The following is a 10,124-nucleotide window of genomic DNA, read 5'->3' on the forward strand; positions in this document are numbered from 1 at the left end:
CTAACGGCAATTAAATTCACTGTAAAGCGATGATAAATGTCTTTGAATTTATTTGACGCATCAAACAGAAGTGTGTTGAATATATTCCACGATTGTCGGGAGGCTGCCACAACAACGAATACATACCATATCAACCCACGTAGATATTACAGATGATGTTGGGGTTAGCATGCTGGCTTGGCCCTCTGCAAGTGTTCCATTTTCTCATGCGGCCCTTTTGCAAAATTGATTAACCCCCTGCTTTAAAATCTTGTATAGTAGGGCCAGGGCAACTCATGCCAGAGCCCAAGTGTGTCCGTAAAACTAAAAAGGTTGCAATTGAGTACTACTCAGTTCTCTTTTCTTGTTTTCACCAATTATTTTCTAATATATATTTAAAAACAAATCTCACTGAATTCACTTTACAAGGTCTCACACCTTTAATTTGTACTCATTAATATAAAAGAAATTAAAAAGTTGCCCATTTTCAAGACAGTTGTAAAGTTATAACAAATTCATGTTTTTTTATGAGAAAAAGAGTTGCAATATAGTCTTTTTTTATGGAAAAAGTAATAATCTTTAAAAGAACAGACAATCTTACAAGAAAAAAAATACTATTTTCCCAAGATAGAATAATATTATGATATTAAAGTCCAAGTTTAACAAGGCAAGAAAGTCATATTTAACAATACAATATTATTTATTCATTAAATACAGTATTATTCTTTTAATATTACACCATTCAGGAAAAAAAGCTTTATTATTTACAAAAAAAAAATAGGATATGACTTTTATCCCTTTTTTTTTTTTACTGTACTGTATGTCATAATCATATCAGAGCTTTTAATTGGCCGATGCTAAGGAAGGCAGGAGTAAGGTGATTGGTTTAGCATTTTTGTTTTATCTGCACACCAGTCCCCATTTGTAGGTATGCACTTTTAAAAAAAGGATAATATATTGGAAATTATTTAGAAGACCACCGGGGGAACCCGGTTTGAGAACCCCAGCCAAAGAGGATATATGAAGATATAAAGTTATTATGACAGCAGCCAAGTACAGAGACAAAATATTTTCAATATGTTTAATATATTTGACAGAACTTTTTTTTTCAAAAGCAAAGGGAGGCCTCCGCCGTTGTAGAAACGTTCCACTCCGCACACACAATCACATGACATCATGTCGGCATAATTATGAAATGATAAGTCCTTGCATTAGATGGCAGCTGAGACCCCAAAAAATGCCAACACAAACACACATTCACAAGAGAAACCGCATTCATTTGGTCTTCTAATCAACACTTTGTAGTTACATATCACAACTGCTGCCTGCACTCGAGCAGTAAAGCTATTCGTGGAGATTATTTGGTAGTAAAAGTCAGCAAGTGTGTGCATGTGTGGCCCTGATGTGCTGATGCAGCAGGATTCATTCCACAAATGTAATATAGAAATAGTGTCACAGACAGCTATTTGTCACACTCAATCGGCTTACAGTTGAAGCCTTCAGACAATGTGAAACTAAAGAGATAATTGGTTTATTACGTCTCCATTTTCCCAGCCAATAGGATGTGGCTTTTGACTTCTGCGGGAAAAAGGTCAAATGATGGTATTTATTGGCTAATGCTTGAATGGGAAGTGTTGGAAACGTGACTCTGTTTATGACCCTATCCCCACACAATACTAGCTTGCTTTGCCAAAGCTAGCTCTAAGAATAAACTCACCTGCCTAGCACAGTCATTTAAAAGCAGATAATATGTGCGTAATGTGGGAATGAGGTCATTTTATATATGGAACGGCTATAGCCACACATATCCTGGCACAGCTATACTTAAGTCGCAAGCTATTGGAAGGCGAATGGAGAGGGCTAAATAGCAGATAGTAGGATTTTATGTCTGATAATAGACTTCAAAAGGTAACTTATATAAACATGTTTTTAATTTTAGCACACACATCCCAGCATGGCAATGCTGAAGTTGTTGGCTAGCGAAAAAAGGCTAAGAACGTGACAAACTAGCAGTTGGTAGCCTTTGAGGTCTGACAAGTGGCTTTGCACGGTAACTATGAACACATGTATAGGCTTCTCTTCAGCACAGCACAACAAAACTAGAGACATAAGCTAGCAGAAAAGACTAGTGAGGAATGCTAACTGGAAGTTACGATTAAGTCCTACGGGATAACTATAAACACTGTTAAGTGTCACTTTAGTACACACATCACAGAGGGGTCCTTGTATAAAGATGCAGCTTAGCAGAAAAAGGTTTGTTAGCAGTTAGCAGCTATTTATCTTTGATAAGTACTTAATAAGTAATGGTTTCATTTTAGCGCACATCAGAATTAACTAGCGGTGAGCATGCAGCTTTATTGAATTCTAAGAGAACAATAAGGCAAATATGAACACATATTGGTTTTGGTCAATTTAGCACATACATCACAGGACAACAACATTAAAGATGATTGGCTAGTAGAAAACACTAGGAAAGTAGGCTAAATAGTTTTTAAAAAGTTTTTTTTGTCTGATAAAAGACAAAGTTACTATGACAAACATATCAAAACAAGACAATGTTAAAGATGCAGGCTACCTAGCAGTTAGCAGTTTAGCAGACACATCATAGCGCAGCAATACCAAGGGCACAGGGTAACAGAAAAAGGTGTATATGAAACAGGTGATCAACCTTTTGCGCAAGGTTTCATACGGTAACTAACGTGTAATGGTTTCATGTGACTACACATAACTGTGAGGCAATGCAATGCTAGAAACAGAGATTAACAAGCAGTTCGCAGCCTAGCGCACACATGGTAAGGGTTCCTTAACATTACCTTATCTCACGTTACTATACTGAAAAACTCTGGCTCACGAAAAAGACTAGCGAAGCAGGACAACTATCAGCAGCCTTTCATTTGATAATCAGAGGTTTCATAAGCTATATATGCACACGTGTATTGGTTTCATTTCTGTACACATTCCATAGCAAATCAATGCTAAAGATGCAGGCTTGGGAAAAAACCTAAACAATGCAAAAAATAAAAAATAAAAACGCAAGCGTACTAATGCTAGCATCATACACTCATTAGAAATGCTAGCAAAGCAGGTTAACTAGCATTTATGTCTGGAAAGAACCTTCAGAAGGTATATTTGAAAACAAGCGGTACAATTATACCACTTGACTCATTAACATGCCATCTGGAGATTGCATCAATTGTAACAGCAAGTCTCAACAGATATGAACAAACACATGTAATCAAACATGTTTCTTCTTTGGTTGAAGGATTCAACTGAGGTGACGCCATGAGGTTTTCATACCTAGCGTGCGAGAGCAGGACTTGAACAAGGAGCCAGTCAGTGGGCACACAAGTATGAGGCAGATGTGAGTGCAGTAGAGCAGTGTGTGAGTGACAATGTCAAACAATTCAAGTGAGTATAAATAGATTGATTAAACATACCATTTTGCTAATACAGTTCTAGCAATGCCCACTAGATCTCTCAAAACACATGCACACAAACATACACTAATGCAGTGATTCCCATCCACTGAGCAGTGACACATTAATGCATAAAAATAATTTATTGTTGATGAATAATGTATATTTTTCTCATCTACAGTTTGGGTGGTGTTACTGTGAGATCTTTCTCATGTAAAATATGTGCCTTGGCCCAATGAATACCATGAATGAATGGGAAACACTACATTAAGCAGCCTTACAAATATAAGGCTTGGTTACATTGGTTTGGCTTTACAAATCGCTAGCCACGTATATAGATATACATATGAGATTTTACTAATATAACTGCTTTCTAAGTGCTTTTTATCAGTCCAGCGATAGTGATACGCTCCTGTCCACAGGATTTCTCGATATTGTTGCAGAAAATGTCTGTAAATGTCATTTAATGTCAAATATGACGATTGTTGTTGGTGGACGGAATTTCAATCACAAAGCTTTAATGGAGAGCTCCTCATATCTGCGGCGGATTGTCAACGGCGACAGCGGAGTACTCCGCGTCGGAAACGTTAGATGTCTCGATTAGGCGCGCCAGGCCAGTCCGCGTGGAGTACTTGAAGATGAAGGCTTTCATGAGGTCGTAGCGGTAGTTCCGGTTGATGAAATTGTAGAGGATGGGGTTGAAGCAGCAGTGCAGCAAAGATAGGCACTGGGTGAGGTGCATGGCCACGTACAGGAAATTCTCCAGGCCGCAGGTAAGAGGCACCATACCCATCTGGGAGAGCGAGTCCACCAGCAGCACGGAGTGGTACGGCACCCAGCAGCCCAGGAACACAACGATGTAGGCCAGGATCACCCTGCGGCTTACGCGACGTTCCTGCTCCACTGTGTTGGACGATGGCGAGGACGTGCAAGTGAAGGCTCTGGCCAGCAGCGCGTAAAAGAATGTGATCACAGGGAAGGGGAGGACGAAGCCCAAGAGAATGAAACTCAGCTGGACGCCCACCATCCACTTCACCTCCGGGTACACGGGTCCACAGAGCATGCGGTCCCCGTGCGAGGCCTTCACTGTGCTTAGGAAGTATGTGTCTGGCAACGAGGCCACCAGAGCCAGAAGCCAGACTCCGATACACACCATGCGGCGGATCAGCTTCCTGCGTGCACCGCCCTGGTTCTCCCGGTGGCGTGTCACGCTCAGATAGCGGTCCACGCTCATGCACGCCAGGAAGAAGATGCTCCCGAAGAGGTTGACGGAGAAGAGCAGGTGCGTGAGTTTGCACGCCACCTCGCCAAAGGGCCAGTGGCCATGCTGGGCCAGCGAGCTCACCCACACAGGCAGGGTGGCGCACACGCACAGGTCTGCCACGGCCAGGTGGGCGATGTACGTGTGTGTCTCGTGGCGAGGGGTGGAGTCCCGCTGGGCACGAACATTCACCCACAGGACCAGAGCGTTGGCCGCCAGGCCCACCACAAAGATGAAAGTGTAGAGGACACACATGGAGTGGAAGAGGGCGCTGCGGTTGAATGCCGTGAGGCACACGGTGGTGCCCACGCTGGAAATGTTGGAAAATGTGTCGGAGAAGTTGAGATAGCCCATGGACTCCCACAGGTCTTCCATCTCGCTGGTGCTCAGACTCATCTCAACAACCGCAGGGAGTTCCGCAAACCGCAGACACACTGAGGAATCCTGCAAAAAGAAGACATTACCTCATCATTATTGAAAATGTTTTAATCTTGCTCTAGTCAATAGTCAAAGTCAAAGTCAAATCAGCGCAAAAAGGGCAATTTGGACACCTTCAGTAAGACTGTATGGAAGGTCCTTGGTTTACAACGGACATAAAACATTTTGACATGTCATCACCCATGGTATGGTTGTCTACAAAATAACATGTGCACAATAATATAATATAGAAATCACTTGAAAGAAATGTAAATAGACAGTCCAAGAACATTTGTCTGAATGGCAGGTGCGAAATGAAGGGCAGCATGGAGACTTTTTTACCCTCATACAGAGTCATATTTACTTGGAAAAACCTAGTAAAGTCTTTTCACTCTTTTTGAGTAAATTTTGAGTAGATTTTACCAGATTATTTAAAAAAATAAAGTTACTCAAGCATTGACGAATAAACTCATTACCTGCAGTTTGGGAGACAGCCACTCTACCACCTGAGCCATGTCACCCACGCTGTTTGCCTATATACTACTTTACTGGCGTGTCCAAAAAGAGACCAAAAACGGGTCTCTTGGAGGTATAAGGATTCCGCCTGACCCTGTGGGGTTTTTCCTCAACCCTTGAGCAGCTTTATTTTTTAAATAAACTTGTAAAATGCACTTACAACTCTCTTTGTAATATTTACTTAGAATTTCTGAGGGAAAAAAACTTTACTAGATTTTTGTTCAAGTAAATATTTCCTTCTCTCTCTCTCTCTCTTTTCCAGGTGTGCTGTTTTAAATGTTTTAAATAGGATGGGCACATACATCCCATTGTCACGCACACGGCGGAACGAGTTAGATATAAGCGGTTGCTGCCTTTCCCAAAATGATCAAAGTGAATGTGGCAATCATTCTTCGAATGTTTTGAACTCCTGTTTCTATGTTTGTGTCATGCTGAGCACAATTATACTGCTTGGAGGAGTTGTGCCATCGTGGAAGTCTGTGGACCAAAATGACTTAACAGCGCACCACATTGCAAGGAAATGCAGCACTTATCCACAAACAAATGAATGAATAAAGTGAAGTCAGTGTTTCACCTCACTGTCTGGCTCCTGAATGCAGGTTTTAGTTTCATCAAAGCTCATAAAATAGTCACCTGTGGTCTGCCAACTGACTGAAGAATCTTAATGTTGTTAACTTGTTCAAACATGGCTTTCAGCCTTTAATAGTCTGTCGTCGTGTCTGCTGTCAATATGATTGATGCGCCGTCGAGGGGAGTGAGGGCGTGTGGTTGCAAACAAGTGTTTACATTAGCTCCTTGGGCGCAGTACAGATTAGCTATAAGGAAGCAGCATGGAGAAACCCAAACAGTGTATTTCCGGAGCGTTCCTGGCATTCCAAAATAAAGCACGGGTCACTTTGGGGGGGAAACCTGATGCCACTTTAAAGAATGTTTTCCCATAACGTGCCTGAAGAAGTAAAGAAGAAATCCTGTTTCTTTTTATTCTTCTTGCAAGGTCGGAGAGGAGCTGTCGCCATGCGGATGATCAAAGAGAAGGCAGCTTGTAACCTTGAGCACGTCATTTTTACAACATCTGAAGCTAATAACGATGGAGTGTATCCTCAACATTTCAAATAGTTGCGCAACTGCAGTGATGGAATTAACAAGCACTATGAGGAGACCATGCATATACAGTAAAAATAAAAAAATAAATTAAAAATCTCCACTTTAAAACCTCTGATGCTTTGTAGGATGAAATATTTCCTAATTTCATGCAGCTCGGCATCAGAGAATATTACTCCAAATAAAATAGACTTGAAAGTTCTGCTACTGGTCTATATATCACTTAATGATTCAGGATCCTTAATATATTAAAGAAATGTTCATGGTATTAAATTTAACCCAGTAGGCCTCTGAGGTCAGCAGACTCGGGTCAATTAGTGAAACCCGGAGTTCTAAGCAAACATGATGAAGCAGCATTTAGCTGTTATGCTGCACACCAATGGAATAAGATGCCAACAGCTGAAGAATAGTGAAGAACGAACTATAAATGGTTTTAGGTCCAATCTTTTATTTCTGTACTTGTTTTTTTTACATGCTTTTAAATGTGTTTTTTAATCATGTAAAGCACATTGTGTATGAAAAGTGCTATATAAAGAAAGGTGCATTACCTTGCCTTTACCAAACTGTTAAGAATTTACAGGAATTAATATGATTGAGAGCTCACAGGTGACATACAAGACAGTGTGGCATGCTAATAATTCGGCACGCTCCTTTAGAATGAGGCAAGCCTATAGTGACATATTTGGGCCAAATTGCTGCACTGGCTTCACAGTGTGCTGCGATGTCTCTCTCGGCTCCTCCAACCAGCCGCCCGCCGCGATGTGAGAGGTCGGCTGGGGAGCGGGTGGGGGTTTTGTAGAAGGGGAGACGGATCAAAACCAGAGCACGACTGCCTTAACCCCGCTTAATGCCCCACAGTGACCTGTACACCCACGGAGGGGAACTGTGTGCCGAGATCAGCGGGAGGCTTGACACCATGCAAAATGCCTCCCCTCCGCGTTGTAAACGGAGGGCCGATGACCACCATGGTGACAGGTTGAAATGTGACTGCCTTAAGACATCTCTGAACCCACGCCTCTTTTTTTAACTAAATAAAAACATTCCACAGCTCCTGGAGACATTTTAGGATCACATCACACACAATAATAATGACTTTTCACCCACTTGACACAATTTAAATACACGTTCTCCACTCAGTTTCAGCAGTCATGTGCCATTCAAAGCAACTATTTGCCAGTCATACAGCTGCAAGTATTTTCCTTTTGCTTTAATCATTAGCTACTCCACTTGAAAATGTCTCAAGTCACATTTGCCCTAAATCCATCAGTAGTAAAGTACGGAAATAAAACTGGCAGTGGCTAGCTGGGTAATGTAACATCGGGGATAACGTTACAAATCACTAACCAGAACTGCTGTCAGTGTTAAGTGTTTACTACTATTATTATAGAGGATTTGGGGAGTTATTAGGCTTGTAAATCATATAAGAATTCTCATTTCCGAGGAAACATTTTACCATTATTTAACTGAATGCTTCTCCTGTGATACAATGTAATGTGTTCGTTCCATGCTCGGTTTTTTAATTTAACTAGACAGCAGATAGGGCCATTCTTTGCAACAGGGAGATTTTCAATGCAGAGATAATCTCTCACAATGGCCTCCAATTCCCTCATATTATATGGAAAATACCTCAGCCAGGTAGCCCGGCAGGCTTCAAGCTAATTAGCCCCTTAACACCCACAGCCATCAGATAAAACACACTCACACACAGAAAGTAGAATCTTTAGTTCAGCACCTTTGTAGCTTCTTTCTTTATTTTTGTTCTTCAATCGTGAAAAATGGCAATGTATCCAATTAAGAAAAAAAAATATTTAAAGGGCATTGATTTTTGCTTGGAAGCTTGAAAACAGCATGCTGCATGCACACAGTTGGCAACATCTTTGGATCAACAAATACGATAACATTTAATTAACCAAAAATCAGTGCAAAATCAGCACCTCCTTTTGTAGTTATTTAATGTTTATTTGAGTTCTTAAGTATTGTAATAATAACTTAGATCTACTTTATTAAGCATTAAGAACAGGGGGGAATCTAAAGGGTATAGGGATGTTTTTCTTGAAGGCATAATAACAGCAATACTGATAAAGAAGAGCTTCAGTCAACATTAATAACTAAATAAATCATATGTTTTAAATGAGAAAAACTATATAAAGGCACATTGTTTGATTCTTACTTTTACATATTAACCATTGACCCAATAATGTTCAATGAGTCTCTCTCTGTTGAGTGTAGCACTCTCTCCCCCTGACTCAGCCCTGCGAGCATCCAGTTACAAATTAGCTCAAAACAGCTTTTGTCTTTCAATACACAGACAGTAAAACGTCAATGAAGGGGTTTCATGTGCTAATGTCTCCCACAACAAGATTGGCGCAGGTGCAACATATTGTTGTTTTGTCACAAGTTTCTCCTGTCACTAGTTCTTCTGGGAACAGTCGCCGGTGTCGTTATTGTTAAATCCGAGCCGGTTTGTCTCAGACTAAACACAACACAATGTAATTGTTGATTTGTATCAGCGCATTGGAGGCATTGAAGTACTCTTATCAGACACAACTAATGGATGGGGGAAAGAAAGACAATGGCAGTAATTCTGTGTAGAAACCATGCAAACAGCCTCTTCATTATTTGTTATGTCTCGGAGGGAAAATGCTCAAACTGTCATAAAAACGGACATGTTCATCAAAGAGATGTTCTTAAAACGGCGTAAAAAAGTCTCAACGCTCACTTCTCCCGCAGCACGTGAACTCATCATTGCAGCTTACCTCTTTCTTTTGAGCAAGTATTTCGCAGATTCTTTGCACGCTTCTCCGCTTTTCGCTTAGCTTTGCATCAAGTCCACTAAAGTACACTTTCGGGGTCTCTCCTCCGAGTCCTCCTCGCGCGAGAATGGCTCGGTGACTCGTTGTGCACTTGCTGATACTGACAGAGAGAGCAACGCCTCCAAAGCTGGACGTTTTGGGGGTGTGTGGGGAGTGTGTGTGTGTGTGTGTGTGGGGGGGGGGGGGTGTTGCATGGCTGTCGTCGTCGTCACGGCCGGGTTTCGGAGGGCCGAAGAACGTGCTTGTCCTGCTTTTTAAGAGAATAAGCACTCATATTCAAAAAAACTGGTGTATATACGCACATCTGAACACTTTCATGAGAGGTGCATCAAACAATGCACCTTGCATAGAGGTCCTCAAAGTACTCACATTCTGTACTTGATTGTATTTAAAAAAGTAAAAAAAAAAAAAAAAAAAAGTAAAATAGTAGGGTAGATTCAACTAAGTCAAAAGATTCAGTGCAGACTTTGAAATGTACTTTTGTACAGAAATATTTTTTCTATAGGCTACTGTCAAAGGAACACTATACATTTTCGCACACATGGCATAACAAACAAAAAAATCCACGTAGAAAATAGTTTTCCCTCTTATTAATCTCCATATTCCTTTTTTTTTTTTTTT

At 40.9% G+C, this 10,124-nt stretch overlaps 1 protein-coding gene across 1 annotated transcript; it reads right to left on the minus strand.

The window, feature by feature from the left end:
- Positions 1-1,046: 1,046 nt before the first annotated feature.
- Positions 1,047-9,580, minus strand: ackr3a (atypical chemokine receptor 3a). Its single transcript, XM_077581007.1, has 2 exons — positions 9,447-9,580; positions 1,047-5,100 (listed from the first exon to the last, which is right to left on the minus strand). The coding sequence occupies exon 2, from the start codon at positions 5,050-5,052 to the stop codon at positions 3,928-3,930; it is 1,125 nt and encodes a 374-aa protein (XP_077437133.1). The 5' UTR covers positions 5,053-5,100; positions 9,447-9,580; the 3' UTR covers positions 1,047-3,927.
- Between the last annotated feature and the right edge of the window lie 544 nt (positions 9,581-10,124).

The sequence above is a fragment of the Vanacampus margaritifer genome, chromosome 11, assembly GCF_051991255.1.
Source record: "Vanacampus margaritifer isolate UIUO_Vmar chromosome 11, RoL_Vmar_1.0, whole genome shotgun sequence".
Classification (NCBI taxonomy): Eukaryota; Metazoa; Chordata; class Actinopteri; order Syngnathiformes; family Syngnathidae; genus Vanacampus; species Vanacampus margaritifer.